The 16973-nt window shown below is 43.1% G+C and overlaps 1 protein-coding gene across 1 annotated transcript; it reads right to left on the bottom strand.

Annotated features, from left to right (window-relative positions):
• Nucleotides 1-11116: 11116 nt before the first annotated feature.
• Nucleotides 11117-12148, bottom strand: LOC129076874 (melanoma-associated antigen B5-like). Its single transcript, XM_054581013.1, has one exon. The coding sequence runs from the start codon at nt 12146-12148 to the stop codon at nt 11117-11119; it is 1032 nt and encodes a 343-aa protein (XP_054436988.1).
• Nucleotides 12149-16973: the final 4825 nt, after the last annotated feature.

The following is a 16973-nucleotide window of genomic DNA, read 5'->3' as shown; positions in this document are numbered from 1 at the left end:
GCACTGACTGCTGTGCAATGACTGTCCCTTTTGACAAAGATTGAGGTGTAAGGAAGACTCATTGGGTGGGGCCCCAGACAGTGTAGGTTAGGAGGTCCTGAAGTTCTTCCCTGAACCTGTGCTCCCCGAGTGAGATTCCTATTTATTTATTTTAGAGAGAAGGGAAGGAAAGAGAAAGAGAGGCAGAGAATTATCAATGTGTGCTTGCCTCTCGCACCCCTTCTCTTGGGCACCTGAACCACAACCCAGACATGTGCCCTGACTGGGAATCGAACTGGCAATGTTTCGGGTCACAGAAGGGCACTCAATCCACTGACCCACACCTGCCAGCACTATTATTGTAAATTTTTTTGAAAGCCAAACATGTATTGGGTAAAAGGTGGTGAGGTAAAGAGGCATTTAGTGTGAAGTTTCATGTGTTTCTGGCCAAGACTCAAGCTGTGTTTACTGTTTAATGTAGCTGTTGGTGTCAGGAACTAACTTTCCTGTGGTGCCCTTGTTTATATTGCCCTGTTCTTCTTCAATAAGGTCTGAGACATACAGTTCTTTCTGTTGTAATCCTGTTGATTGGGTGGTAATTGGGAGGGTGAGGGAGTGTGGTCTATAATGGGATCAGTAGGTCTCAGTGTTATAGTGAACCTGTGCCCCTGGGCTATGACTTCAGAAGTGCCTTTCAGTTTCTCACCCTTTGGGTAAAACAGGAAGTTGAGCAGGGCTGTACTGCACATTTCCCTCCCACCTCTTGGAAATCTAAAGGGACATATCCCTTCTCCCAGATTGTTTACACTTTTGGAAAACCCCAGTCAGTTAGGTTCTGGTAAGTAGAGTCTCTTTAGACAGGCTTTGTTATGAAGAACAACTTGATTTGGTCATTTTTGAAAAAGGCTACCTTTTACATCTCCTGCTGGAAAGATGAGGACCTTTTTATTCGATCTTTATTTTTTCCTGTAAGGATGTGGTAGGGCTCCTGCAGGTAAAACTCACATACATGTAGAAGTCCCTATTAGGTTACACCTATGTGGAGTCACTTTTTTATATTTTTTAATTTTTTATTGTTGTTCAATTACAGTTGTCCCCATTCACCCCTCGTTACTCTCCCCTGCCCTACCCACACCCCACCTTACACGTTCAATCATCTCCCATTGTCTTTGTCCATGGGTCCTTTATACGTGTCCCTTGACTTGACCCTTCCTCTTCTTTTCCCCATGATCCCCTTCCTGCGCCTCAGCTCTGGTTACTGTCAGTTTGTTCTCTATTTCCATGTCTCTGGTTCTGTTTTCCTCAATCCTTTGTTTTGTTGATTAGGTTCCACTTATAGGTGAGATCATATGGTATCTTTCTTTTACCACCTGGCTAATATCACTTTAACATAATGCTCCCCATTTCCATCTGTGCTGTCCAGAAGGGTAGGAGTTCTTCTTTTCTTTCTGCTGCATAGTATTCCATTGTGTAAATGTACCTCAGTTTTTTTATCCACTCATTTACTGATGGGCACTTAGGCTATTTCCAGCACTTGGCTATTGTAAATAACGCTGCTTTGAACATTGAGGTGCATAGGTTCTTTTGAATGAGTGTCTCTGGATTCTTAGGGTATAATCCCAGCAGTGAAGTTTCCAGGTCAAAAGTCAGTACTATTTTTATTTTTTGAGAAATTTCCACTGTGTTCTCCACAGTGCTTGCACCACTCTGCATTCTCAACAACAGAGTACTATGTTCCTTTTTCTCCAGAGCCTTGCCTTCAGTTGTTTTTTGTTAATTTGTTTATAATGGCTATTTTGACCGGTGTGAGATGGTATCTCATTGTGGTTTTAATTTGCATCTCTCTGATGGCTAGTGATGCTGAGCATCCTTTCATATGTCTCTGGGCCCACATACATCCTCCTTGGTCAAGTGTCTTTTCAGGTCCTTTGACCACTGATTAATTGGATTGTTTATCTTCCTGGTGTGGTATCGTGTGAGTTTTTAATATATTTTGGAGATTAAACACTTGTCCAAGGTATCATTGGCAAATATATTTTCCCTTATGATTGGTTCCCTTTTAATTTTGCTGACATTTTCTTTAGTTGTGCAGAAGCTTTTTCATTTGATGTAGTCCCATTTGTTTCTTCTTTCCTTTATATCACTTCCACTAGGGGACATGTCGGTGAAAAAATACTGCTACATCGAATATCTGAAATGCCTATGTTCTTCTCTAGGGCTTTGATGGTGTTGTGACTTATTTTTAAGTCTTTTATCCATCTTGAGATTATTTTTGTGCATGGTGTGAGTTGGTGGTCAAGTTTCATTTTTTTAACATGTAGCTGTTGAGATCCCCCGACAGCATTTGTTAAAGAGGCTATTTTTTCTCCATTTTATGCTTCTGCCCCCTCTGTCAAATATTAATTGACCCTAGAGACATAGGTTCGTTTCGGGGCTCTCTATTCTGTTCCATTGATCCATGTAGCTCTTCTTATGCCAGTACCAGACTGTATGATTACAGTGGCCTTGTAATATAGTTTGATATCAGGTATTGTGATCCCTCTACTTTGTTCTTCTTTCTCAAAATTGCTGAGGCTATTCAGGGTCATTTATGGTTCCCTATAAATCTTTGAAATGTTTATTCTATATCTGTGAAATACTTTCTTGGTATTTTTATAAGAATTGGGTTGAACCTATGAATTGCTTTGGATAGTATGGAAATTTTGATGGTGTGTGTTCTTCCAATCGATGAACATGGTATATGCTTCCATTTATTTGTGTCTTCCTTAATTTCTTTCTTTGGTGTACTATAGTTCTCTGAGTACAGGTCTTTTACTTCCTTGGTTAGGTTTATTCCTCGATACATCATTTTTCTTATTGCTATTGTAAATGGGATTATTTTTATAGTTTCTGTTTCTGATACTAAGTTCTTGGTGTACAAAAGTGCTTTCTGTTTCTGAATACTGACTCTATATCCTGCTATTTTTCCCAATCACTTATTAGGTCAAGTATTTTTTTGGTGGAGTCTATAGGGCTTTCTGTGTACACTATCATGTCATCTGCAAACAATGACAGTTTTACTTCCTCCTTTCCAATTTGGATGACTTTTCTTTATTTTTCTTGTCTGATCACTGTGGCTAGGTCTTCCAATACTATGTTGAATAGAAGTGAGGAAAGCAGACACCCTTGTCTTCACCCTGTTCTTAGTGCAAAAGCTTTCAATTTTTGTCCACTGAGTGTGATGTTGGCTGTAGGTTCTTGTATATAGCCTTTATTATGTTGAAATATGCTCCCTCTGCTCCCGCTTTGCTGTGTTTTTATCATAAATGAGTGCTGTACCTTATCAAATGCTTTTCCTGTATCCATTGATATGCAAGTATACAAGTTGCAAGTATACCAACTGAGTCTGTACATATTTGTGTGGATCCGTGAAACAAAAGAGAAAACTCATCTGTCCCTACACATCCAATGTACAATAGTGGGATAGGTGTAAGATAACAAATATAGACAGGCATAATGAGAGGTAGAAAAGAGTTACTGGACAAGAGCAGTTCTGAAACCCCATTAAGGAAAGGTTCTCAAATCCTTCATTGGATTTCAAAGGCTAGATATGGGAGATGTGTCTGGAAAAAGTTCAGCCACTGTTATTTTAAGAACAGTTTGCATGATATCAATGTAACCCGGCAGCCAAAGAGAGTGGATGGGAATGTGCATGCATGAACAATGACAACTACTCTGTATTAGTTAGTAAGGGTGGGAGACGTCGTGGGGTGAGCATGTGTACTGTGTAGCCATCACATACAGAATTACAGAGAGAGTAGAGCATCATATTTGCGTCAAATTTTGCCTTGTGCTTCTACATTCCTCCACGGGAACTATTTGGATTATTCAGAAGGCTTTTCGGGACACTGCAATGAATGTGGGGCAGGTAAAAATGTGGCTCAAATGCTTCAAAGATGGTTGAGAATCTGTTGAAAATGATCCATGTTCTGGAAGGCCTGAAACAAGCGGAGCACCTGAGAATGTTGAACACATATGGGCAGCAATCAATAAAAATCAACAACTGACAGTATAAGAACTACAAACTGGTCTGGGGATTCTAAAAACTAGTGTGTCTGAGATTTTGATGCAGGATCTTGGCATGAAATGTGTGGTGGTAAAATTTGTTCCATTGCTTCTGCAGCCAGAGCAGGAGGAACATCATAATGCAGTTGCTAATGACCAGATTGAAACTGCTACCAGTGAACCAGATTTCCTCCAGAAGGTCTTAACCATACATGAATCATGGGTACCTAATTTGAAGGGGACTGAGGCATCATTGTCCTATGTACAGTGTTTCTTGTATCTTGTATCTTCTTCAATAAATGTCTATTTGTCATAGTAAATGTTACCAAATGCAGTAGTACCTGACTAGCCTCCTGCAGTAGAAACGTTCTCCCTCGCTTATCCAGGTTCAAGAATCACTGCTAAGGGTGATTTTGGCATTGCAGGCTTTAGTCTACAACTCTGAGGCACATCATTTGAAACTTTGATGTCAGTCGCCACTCCCTTAGCCTTACCGCACCATCCAAAGGGCAAAACATTACCTTCAGCACCACTGAAGTCCCAGGTTTCCCAAGTTCAGAACCGATTTGTCTGAGGGCCTGTACACTAATTACTTTTGCTTATAACCCCACCTTCTACCTCCTTCTTCTAAATTATCACTCACGGGTATTATAGTAGCCACCAACTTCCAAGTGCTCTTAAGGCAGAAATCATAGCATCCCCACAAATAGTATGGTGTTTTCCAAAGAGAGGTGTATAATTATTATTTAGGAAATGAATAAGCTAATGAACATAGTATCCGTTTGATTACGATTCAATTTCTCCTACATTCTTGAATAAGGTAAGTAAATCCAAGGGTGTATATGTTCAAATATTTCAGAAAAACACACTGTAAGTTTAGGGAAGCAAGGGTTGGATATCTTTCACCTGATTTATCTCTATTTCTTTAGCACGGCAATTTCACTTTTGAGTTTTTTTCATATTTCTAAATAATCAATTATGTGATTGCCACATTGTCCTGATTCAAATCATAAAATAAGACGAAAAGTTTTCAGTTTGTTTCACAAAGAGCACAGCACCTACTCTTAAATCTGATACAGGGCTATACATACACAATCAACTTGTGATTCATAAGCTTATGTTGTATTTAAATCTATTGAATCTTTTATAAAAAATTTTCATTATAAAGAATGGCATTTAGATATTATCTGGAAAGAAGAAAGAAAAAAGAAAGGTAAAAAAGAGAAAAGAATAAAAATAATGAAAAAAGGAAAGACAAGAAAAAAAGAAATTAGAAAAAAGAAAGAAAAGGAAAAAAAGGAAGGAAGAAAAGGAAAGAAACAAGGAAAGGAAGAAAGGAAGGAAGGGCAAGCAGTAGAGACTTTCTATATGATGTAGGAACACTTCGGTATCCTGATTGTAGTAGTGGTGATATGAGTCAAAAATGCTAAAAAGAATTTACAAAACTATTACCACTCCCCTGTGAAATAGGTGCATGCTAAATCTTACAATGTGAATTAAATTAGTTTCATTCATAACTGTGCCAATGTCATTTTGTGAGTTTTGGTAAATGAAGTGTTCTGTGTAAACTGATACCTTAGAGGTTGAAGTTGGGAAAAGGTAGATGAGAAGCCTGTAGCATTTTTACAATTTTATGTGAGTCTAAACTTATTTTATAGAAAATGTTTAAAATGAACAGGGAAGCTATTGGGTTGGCAAAAAAGTCCATTTAGTTTTTTCTGAAAAATAAAAGACACATTTTTTCATTTTCACCGATAACTATTCATTTGGATATGTTGAGTATGTTGGTTAACTCCTGTAATTGGCTTCTACAGGGTAGAGACCAGGGGTGCTGTTGAACATCTTCCAATGCATAAGACAGCCCCATAGCAAAGAGTTATTTGGTGAAAATCTTAAAAGTCCTGAGAAACTCCACAAACCACTTTTGACATGTTCAATCAGTCACAGCACCTCCTCCATATGCTGTGCAAATCTGTTTTTTCATTTCAGTTGTGTTTTTACCTTTCTTGGAATAATAGAGCAAGATATGCCAAAAATGTTCCATACCTTCTTTCATCTTAAATGTTAAAATGGCTGCACACAATTTTCCAATTTTCATAAGTTTTCTGAAATACACCTTGATATGACAGATATCACATTACAATCTGACCAATTGTTTTGAATGAAGTTAGTGGCAACTAAGCACTACTACAGCCATCTTATGGATAAAACTAAACGGACCTGTTGGCCAACCCAATATAACTCCTAGCACGATTGCTAATGTCCACCAACAGCCAATTTTTTCTCTGGCTAGTATACCATTTCTGAGGCCCATTGCAGTTGACTGGGCCACTGAATTAGAATATGCTGGTGATAAAAGCAATCATTTAAAATAAAATTTGTAGTGATACAAACATAGATGATAAAATTGCTTATGTATACACAGAAGGAAATGCAAGGAATGATCTCTGGGATGTGGCTGTTGGAAAAGTTGAAAGTAAAGAACAGTAAGAAAAAATAAGCTGCTAAATGGGAAAGAAACCAGCTTTCAAAATAAAATTATAATACTGGTATATAAACATATCGCTTGCATGCTTTGTGTTTCAGCTCTTACTTTTAGCACTTGGTAGCAACGGACTCAACATTCTCAGTAACACAAGACATCCACACATTCAACAGTAACATCTCAAACAGTGAAAGGGAATTTACACTTGCTTATACATCATGTGAAGACTATGGAAGACTAGTAAAATCGAATTTTTAAAAACATTCACATTTTTAAAGACACAATTCTTACAATAGTGAAGACTGAGCATTATGCCTACATTTTTCAAGGCCATGTGACCTTTTTGTAAGATACAAATTCCCCACCTGCACCATAAGGACAATGAGGAACCTAGCCTCAGAGCCCTCTTTTGCTGAACACGTCTATGAAACTTTAGGGTGGGAAGGGGACTTAGCTATCAGAAGAGATATCGGGAAGAGCTCTCTCAAAACGGGGAAGAATGGGGTCAACACAGGAGGACCCAGGAAGAAGGAAAGTGAAGTGAAAGGGATGTTAGGAGAGAAGGAGAGCATCTTCAATACAAGCAGGCCAGGAAAACGTAACGGAGAGAGACTGGCTGGAGAATACAACTCTGTGCATTCCTCCGAGCCAGCGAAAGGCACCGAGACAGCAGAGAGCTATGAATCTGGGAGATCTGTGAAACATTTTGCTGTGTTCACTACAAGACTGAGGTGAGACCAAGGTGTATCAATTACACTATTCCCTGTTCACGTGTGTAAGGAGCCAAGAGACACACAGCAAATTCTCCTCTTGTGGGCTCCCTTCTGTCCCATGAGACCCCTCTTCCAGTGCTCTGGCTCTACTGATCTCTCTGTCTCTCTTGGGCTTCCCACCCCAAGCTCGGGAGCTCTCAGCCCTGCTCTTGAGTTCACACCCCTAGACCTCTTACTCCCTTCCAGGTCTTGGGCCCCCCCTCCGCCTTGGTCTTGGACTCCCTGTGCTATGCATGGCATGTTCTAGCTCAGTAGGTCTATCACTCTCTTTTGATTCTTGCAGTAGGCAATGCTTTTCACTTTGAGGGCCTTACGTGTCAATAACATCATCTTTTTTCTCCATTTGCACTGGATGTTAGAAAGCATAGGACCAAGTTTCTGATGAAAACAAATGGGCTACACAGCTACCTCCTTGTTGATTTCTACTTGTCATTTCTTGTCTCATTTGTAGAAGTCTTGTTTTAATCATTTACAATGGAAATTGTTATATTATCTTACCAAAAATTCTTATTCTTGTAAACAGCCTTAAATTGTTTCTGGGACAGTTAGGACACAACAATATTAATGAACAAAACAAGTAGTGTTACTCAGGGGAGAGAAAAGGTATAGGCGATGGCATAGAAACATCTTTGTAAGGTCTAAAAACGTCGAATCGCTGCGTTGTACACCTGAAACTAATATAACCAATATGAGATTGTTTGCCAACTCTACTTACATAAAAATAAATTTAAAAGAAACATATTTCAAAGATTGTAGATAAAAAAGAGAGAAATGTAATTTCAGGTGGTGTGAAGATTGTCACACCTTGATGTACAAATCAGAGGACAATGTAGAGCAGTTAAGAAATTCTCTTGTTCAGAGATGGAGGTTCCATACTCAGAAACTGGATATCTAAAGTCAGTTTGAGCAATTCACAAAACAGCATATTGAGCACCTAAAAGTATAAGAAACTGTCCAAGTTCAGCAAAGAATATATATCAAAGGAGCTGCAGAAAGCAAAAGTGACAGAACATATAATCATGGAGGATACTAACAATGGCTTTATGATCCAGCAGTGATATGTAAATACTTAAAGGGAAAAATGGCACAGGGCATTTTTTAGATGGTTGGCAAAGGCATAATATAGAAATAAGATGATAAAATTAGAAAAAAAGGGTTTTTATTTGCAGGAATACAATGATGGTTGAAATATACAATGGTATTTGGGGGAATACTGGTGTTGATGCATTATTTTTTACTTTTGTGGAGAATGTTGACACATTTTTAAAAGAGAAAGTTAAAATATTATGAGAATTACATTGCAAACTCAGATGTTTATGTCTTCTATAATGGATAACCTACAGGATCACCTTTGGATCAAAGCACTTGGTAAAACTTGGAGATTAATGATTCATGGAAAGTGCAATAGACACATAAGACAAAGAAATAAAAAAATGCTCACTGGAGAAGAGGACTTAAAAGAAGGAAAGGTCATGTAAGAGATTCTGCCATAGAAAAAAATCATGTAGGCACAAAACAATGTGAAATTACATCAATGTGAGTAAAATCATTCATGCCCTTGTTATGAGGACAATTTATGAAAAAATACTTTGTAACTCCAGACAGTTGAGGACACAACAGAAGTATGTAATGTGTAGCTAACAACTGGGAAGGTAAGAATATTTAAAAGGGAGGAGAAACATTAAGAAAGTCAAGAATCCCAATTCTGTTTACCTAGCATTTACTTTGTGAAATATCCATGTTACCTTAAGAAATTCTGTGTTGAATAATAGCCTCTGAAGGAAAATTTATTTTGCATTGTTCGCATGAAATTCAATTAAGTTGAAAAAGTACATTTTCAATCACTACATGGATATTTTAAAATAGCATAATTGCTTTATAAGAGGTTGGACAACAAATATGAGCACAATATTTTTAATACTGACTGCGTTCAGTGTAATTTGTGGCTGCCAATATTAGTTGCACACAGTCCATCATATAAATATTGAATCCAATTATGTCAGAGAGAATTTGCTTCCTGTATCCCAAGGCGTTGAGGTTAGACAACAAACATATAAAGCAGATGGTAAGATGCCTAGAAAATGTTGCTCAGTATTTTAAACGAGGTAAATATTGTTTTGATCGTAGGTGATACCCCCCAACTCATTTGGAATTTTATAAAATCCAGAAGATGTCATAGAATATGTATTATTCTTGGAAAAACACTGAATGGACCAAAAATTGTCCCCAGCTAATAAAGCAAAGTAAAAACTGTACATGGAGCACCTGCCTTTAATTCAGGTGGAGTTGCCTTCCCAAGCTGGATGCACCTCATGTTTCTGTAACTGGTGTCAACTCTCAAGTCTTTCCATCCCTCCTGGTTGCTCTTCCATAACAACCGCCTCTGTTTACATTTATTACACCCTCAACAAAAGCTTAGTTTTTACCATATTCACTTAAGAGAACCTGATTTAAATGTCCTTTTAAGAGAGCAGGCTCTAGTTATTTCAGCACAGGTTAAAGGATGTCAGAACAGTAGCTGCTTGGCATGTGACCTCAAGGGAGGTTCACCCTTGTTTCTCAGAAACTCTGGAGATGATGCTCATAGAGCACTTAATTTGCACAATGTGTTCATCTGCATTGGGGCAAGGTCAAAGTGTACCTTCCTCTCCTGACTCAAGTGGACATTACTCTCTGGTATACCCACAGTCAACAAGTAATTGTAGCAGCAGTTTTCCAGTATAGACTGAATGTTGCTGTCCCCCTCTCCCTTCACCCCAATTCATATGTTGATGCTCAAATCCCTGGTGTGATGTTACTTGAAGGTAGAGTGTTGGGGAATACTTAGGTTTCTTTGAAGTCATGAGGACAGGGTGACCATCACATGATTAGTGTTCTAGAAGCGCAAGAGAGATGAGAACTCTCTCGCTACCAAGTCAGGGCAGAGGGAGAAGGAAGCCATCTATAGGCAAGAAAAGAGCTCTCACCAGGGGATATCATTGGGGCCATTGATTTGCAATTCCTGGGCATCATAACTGTGGAAATGTAGTTTAAACCACCCAGTCGCTGGTATCTTGGTAGAGTAGCCGCAGAAGACTAATACATATTTTGTCCCCCAACTCCGAAGCATATATCGGATGGACTGGCCTCTACTCACCATTGCCACTGCCACCACTGACCCACTGCATAGCATCCATGAAAATCACATCCCACTGAGGACTCACACTTACCGAAAGTCCCTAACTGCCTGGCTCCAGCAGTTTCTACCTAACTACTCTCATAAGGAACACCCTCACCTTCACCCATTCTTTATAGTTCACCTCTAGATCCTAATGGGTACTTCAGCTTCTTACACATATATGAGTGCAACATGCAGGCAATAAAAATAAATTAATAGAGGCTGGGTTTCCGAAAGCATCCCCAGTTCTAACACCGAGACTTCCCGAGAGCAGATACTCAGTGTGTAGTGGATAAAGAGCCAGGAAACATAAGATGTAATTTCTCAAGGTTTAATTTCTATTACTTCTTCAACAAAACAATTTGAAGTGTCTTCAAATTATAATTAATTTTAAAACTGGAAACTAAGAGGAACAACAAAAACTAAGACTGATTGCATTTTGTTTCTCTATTCTCTTACCCGAAGAATTTCACTTCGGGGTCCTTTTACATTCAGGATTCGTTACATTTTACAAAACTGGTAAGAGGAACAATGAAAACTAAGACTGATCATACTATTTCTTTTTTTCTATTCTATTACTGAAGAATTTCAATTGGGATCCTTTCATATTTCCAAGATTATGATCCCTCTTGTGATATTAAATATTCTGGCCTGGGGGACAAAAAGCCTCAGACTTCTCTAGGGGTCGCCCTGGGAGGTGCGCAGACTTTGGCAATAGCGGCAGCCCTGGTTGCTACATCTCTGCCTCGGCCTCTGGGCTCTGTCTTCCTCATCGCGCAAAGCCTCTTCATAACAGTGTGGGTAGGCACTGGGAACGGTATCATTGACCTTTGCCCAACACTCCAGCACTTTCATCTTGGTGGTTTCAAGATGTGCTTGCGGGCCCCACAGGATCTCAAAGCGCGGAGGATCACTGCCGGGCACCTGGCGGTACTCTAGGTACTTGAGCCTCACCAAATCTTTGGTGATGAGCTTCCTGGGCTCCCCAAAGACGGAGTGCTTCCTCCCAGCATACACTTGCATTTCATTCAGTTGTCTCCAGAGCTCTTCCTCAGAGATACAGTTGCCATTCATGAAGATCATGGCCAGAATATTCATCAGGAGACCGGTCTTGGGTAGCCCCCTGCCAGGGCGCACCCTCCCATTATTGGGGAGTTTCAGTTGGCTGATTAGAACATAAGAGTTATTTGGTGAGTCGGCTTCATGGAGCTCTAATGCGAAGACAGTTTCAAAGCGCTCAGTGATTCTCTTGATCATCTCATCAAATTGGTGGCGGTGCTCTTCCCCCAAAATACGTACCATGTCTCCCTTTAGAATGGTTTGTTTCATTTTATACTTGTACAGAATATACAGCTCCAAATTCACAATTTTCTTGTTGAAAACATCCATCTCTGAGCACTTGGTGCAGAGTAGGGCCTCAGAGGATTCTTCCATATGCTCATCGTGGCTGCTGGAAGCTCGCTCAGTCCCAGGACCCGGAGCGCCTGCACGACTGGTGTGGGCCAATGTTTTCTGACGCTCCAAGAAAGTGCTCTGTGCCCCAGCCACAGGCAGGCTCTGGACACTAGCTTCACCCTGAGGAGAGGGGGAGGGAGTGGCCTCCTCTTCTGAGGCTGCAGGGCCCTCAGCATTGCCACAACTCTGCTTCTCATCTCGGGCCTGCTGGCGTTTCTTTCTGGCCCGGAGCTTGCTTTTCTGACCCCGAGGCATGATGACACGATGGTCAGGGACAGCAGGCAGGAGTCTGGCAGGAAGTCAGGAGATGCGGACACCTGGAGCACAGAGAATGAGATGGTGTGAGTGCCTTCAACAGGGAGATTGATGCTACCTTGGTTGTCCCCAGGGCCGCCTCTGCAGGATTCTGTGAGGGCAGTGTGTAGGAACCCTCAGGGCACCTGCTGTGGTCCCACCATCCCTGGAGAACTCTGTGCAGGCACTCAGAGGGAACCTCGGACCACAGCCTGCCAGCCCGGCCTGCCTAGGGTGTACTGAGATGACAGCCATGGGGATTGCAAGTGGGCACCGGGAGTTCTAGGATGTGAGGGTCTTCTCAGTTCACAATTAGAATCATCCTGTCAACTACTGGCAGGTCCTGGGCCCACTCTATTGTGTTGCAGGGGACTTGACACTTCACATCAAGCCGGCACATCCTGAGCCCCACGAGCAGAGACTGGAAAGGCTCCATAACACCTATGCCTGTCAGGGGGCACCCAACTGAGGGTTACGTGGAGCCCTCTCCTTCAAGGGCCGCGTGGCCCTCAGTTGTCATGCAGGATATCACCCGGTCTCAGGCACTGCATGGTATCCCTCCCTTCTCTGGACGGTGGCTGCACCCTGACAGGAAAGATCTATTCTCTCTTAGATGGCATGTCAGTAAGTGAGGGTGAGCCTCAGCCTGGCAGGCCTGCCTTGAGCCTTCTGGTTCTGAATGCAAAGGTGAGACAGGATTTCGTGATCTCATTCAATGGCACGTGGTCCCTTCCAACTTTCTTTTGACTTTTGTCATAGCCTGCCTGCCTTCCTCCTGCCAGATTTTTCTGAGACCACCCCATCCCCCCAGGACGGTGAGAAACACCTCAGCTGCCCGTGTTCTCCAAAGATGAGAATGGGGGTTCCCTCAAACCTCACTGTGGCCATCCCGCAGATATCATGGTCCAGGGAACCCCTTAATTCCGGGGGAGACCTGCAAATCCCCCCAGTGCGGAGGGTACACCGTCGTTTTGGTTGGAAATATCTCACTCCCGCCACCCGGCAGCTCCCCTCCCCCACCCCCAACTCGGAGGACACGAAAGGAGCCAAGCAGTGTCAGTCATGTTCCCGAAGCCAAAGGTATCCCCGTCTGCCAGGAGGGCGGGTTTCCCGAGGTCCTCTGCCTCCTGCCACAGCTGGGATGCTTTGCTAACTTGAACCCCCTCCCCTCAAACCAAGCCTTTCGCCACCCCTGGGACCCTGCTGGCATAAGTGGCCTGACACCCTCGCCCATGGACTCCCAGGGCTGACCCAGCGGCAAGGTCCAGGATGCCTCCTTGTTCGAGGTTGCCGATTTCTTCAGGACCCTCTGAGTTCCGACCTTCGTTGTGTTCAGGGCATGGAACAACCCCCTCCCTGGGTCCCCACTCAGGTCAAGGCCTTCAACTTCCCGACCCATCTCTTAGGAAAGAGACGCTGACATCCACTTGTCCGCCATGTTTGACGCCCCGAAGGCCCCACCCTGGGAGCCGCGAGCGGGTCCTCGGACGGAATTTCTGCCCAGTTTCCTTGTCTTGACCCTTGTTAGGGTCTTCTTCGCCTGCCCCATTTGAACTGGGCCCCCACTTACGGCAAGGCTCACCCCTCGCTAAGACCTTGGGCTGGAATTCTCATCCGCGCGTCCGCTTGGCCCAGGGTTCCCTAAGCCTGAGAACAGGGGCAGGGCTGCGGCAGAGCCCCGGCTCCGGCGCCCGTGGTTCCCTCTTTCTTCATTCGGCCTCCTCACCTTGGCTGGAGATGGAGCCTGGTCGCCCTGCCTCGCCTGCCCTGAGGCGCCGCCCAAGGAACAGTCTCTCACCTCCCAAGACGCCCCAGGAGGAAGGAGCGCTATTGTTCAGGGCGCCAAAGAGAGGACCTCTCAAGGCTGGCTGCGGCGCGGAACCTCTTGCGCCCCCTCTGTTCTGGGGGTGGCGGGGACCCTCGGTCTGACCCAGGATTCTCAATGACAGCCCGCTCAGGACCTTGCATTCTTCCGTGGGCCACAGCCCTTACATCAAGACCCTCACCTCCCAGAGCTGTCCCAGCCGAGGTCACCCCACAGCCTAGATCTAAGAGCAGATGCGGGGAAGAGCCTGCGCGACCCTCTGGAAGCTTGTGTCATTCATCCCGGTCCTCCCCTGGGCTCATGTCTCTTGCACGAAAGGCTCCCTGGGAAAAGCCACATCCCTGCCAACCCTTGAGCACCTCCCTACTGCAACTGTGTCCCAGCAGTGATGTGAGCTGGGGAGGCTCAAGAACCAGGCAGGCAGAGGACTCGGGGTAGACGGTGGGCTCCCGGAGGAAAAAGAAAGGCAGGAGAAGAAACCACGCGAAGAAACTCAGGCACTTCTACTCCTTCCTTTTACCACCCAGACTTGCCCGTTCAGGCAACTTCTGTGTGCTAAAAGATTTACTGACTATAGGAAAAGGGCTGAGCCAGATAATTTTGTAAGATTCTATTGTACATGATCATATTTTTTACTGATATTTTATCTTTTCTTTCATTGTTCATATTTCTTAGTATTTTGCTATTCACGTGATTCTAGCTTGCATTCCAATCTGTACGTTGAGCACATTTTCTAAAAAATTGCCCAAGATATTCTTTGAAATAGTGAGAAGAAAAGCAAATAAAGATACACAAGGTCTGCTTCAAGGTGCGCTTCGGGGTGCTAGTGTGGGCGCAGTGTGTGCCTTGATGAGTTCAGACCAGGGGTCTGCTCTGGTTCTGTCACTTACCGCCTTGTGACTATCAGAATAGACAGGATCTTCAACTGTCCACTGAGTTTGATAAACCCTGTTATGAAAGACTGTGGGAACATAGGCATTGTATGTAAAGCATCTGTTAAGAACTGGCAAATAATCGGTGCTTAATGAATGGCAGTTACTCTTTTTACACAGGCAGTATCATCCTAGGTAGGATTGTTTTATTTTAGTTTTTCAGTCCAGGATATTTTTTCTTTAAATGTGATAGTCCCAGGCAAAAGAACAGTGAATCAGTCAAAATTTTGCTTTACAATATTAAATGAAATAGCTCTTCCTCATTAGAACAGTTATTACTTAATATTGGTTTTATGGTGTTACTTTCTTCACAAAGAAACATACCTCAGAGTTCCTCAAATTTTGTCCAGCACCAACCCTTTCAGGTCTTTACAGCTGTTCTTCCACGCTAACCAGCTCTATTGTCCTTTTTTTCCCTGTCTCACACGAATATAAGCCTCTCTTAAAATTCACCTAATTATCCTTGGGATACCCTCATAAAACTGCTCTTCTGATGCAGCTCTACTGGCTCTACCAGTTCAAACCAAAAGTTGTCAACACAGCGGCTTCTGTGCATCTCACCTCAACGGCGTTCACTACTCTTTGTAGAAGCTCCCTGCAAACAGTGTAAATGGAACCCCCATTTGTGTAACATGATTCTTGTACTGGGATAAGACCAGAGACCCCTTCACTGTTAGCTATGGGAGGCTGAGTTCTGTCTCCCAAAGTTCATGGTAATGTCCTAAGACCCACTACGTCAGAATGACAAATTCCAGGCAAATTCCCTAAGGAAAATGCCATTTTCCTGCAGCGAGCCCTGCCTCTCCCACACTATGAAAGGAGTCACTCTCCACTGCCTTCTCGGCATCTCACTTCAAGAGACTATCACCCTTATTTCTTATAAAAACTCGGGACACGTTCTGCCAAAACCACCTAGCTCATGCCCTGTGTTCACCTGCTCTGGGACAAGTGCACAGGACCCCTTCCAGCCTGGACCCAGGTGGAGAGTCTTCCCAGGTTTTCCCTCATCCCAAAGGTACCTTTAAGATCTGTTGTCCCCTCCAAGCTCAGTCAATCAACTCTGAGAGCCATCCTGTGAGGGATGGGGCCCACCCTCCGCTCCACAGCTTCCTGAAGCCCACCATGCAGCCCAGGTGAATATTACCTGTCCCCCACCCCCAGGGACTGGCTGTTCCCCAAGGCCCAACACTGCCTTGACCACACGATGGACAATAAACTGCTCTCATCCCCAACACCCCGTCTCCACGCCACTTCTATTTAATCGTCATTTACTCATTTCTTACAACGCATGCCACCATCCTTCCCATAAGACCAATGCTGCTGCTAGACTCTCACTGCTATGGGCGGCAGCTTGGTCTGCTTTTTCTTAACTTCGCCAGTACCATTCGAGGATTCTAAAGAAGAGGTGACCGGAAAATCCTAGAGGAGGAAAAAGAAAGACAGGAGCAAGAAGGCAAATTCATTGCAATTTAATTTCTCATATGGATTGAAGAATTAAGCAAATCCAGGTATATGTTATTTAACTTTACAGGGAAGAACAAAGAGAATAAAGCAAACTAAGAATTCAACGCCCTTTCTTTGGTTTCACCTTTGTGTGATCGCCAGTATTTTCCTGTAAGGTTTTTCACATTTGCGCGAAAATACCGTTCCTATCCCGTGTTACCTTGCTCAGCAGCAAAGAGGAATATGGAAGGCTTTTCAATTGATTTGCAGAAAACAAAACTCTTGAGCTTAATCTCAAATGTAATAAATGGGACATCCAGGTCATTGATACACTCAGATGCTTACACAGAGAAACCTTCACTGAGAAGAAACATCATTTGAAAGTATACAGAGACCGAAGAAGTCCTCATCTACTGAAGAAAAAGAAGCCAAACAAGTACATGTTTTGTTCCCTCCAGAGCCCACTACGCTGCACTAGTTAGAAATGTGACTACTCTCCTCAAAGGCAAGGTGACACGCCTGCCCCACGCCTCCCCGCTTGTACAGAGGAGCTGCTCTACCTGGCCCTGGAAGGGGCAGTGCCCTT

Source organism: Pteronotus mesoamericanus, unplaced genomic scaffold (assembly GCF_021234165.1).
Source record: "Pteronotus mesoamericanus isolate MK-2021 breed Mesoamerican mustached bat unplaced genomic scaffold, CSHL_Meso_final contig_65, whole genome shotgun sequence".
Taxonomy (NCBI): Eukaryota; Metazoa; Chordata; class Mammalia; order Chiroptera; family Mormoopidae; genus Pteronotus; species Pteronotus mesoamericanus.
The sequence above is the reverse complement of the archived record's forward strand: the minus strand, read 5'-3'. Positions and strand labels throughout refer to the sequence as shown.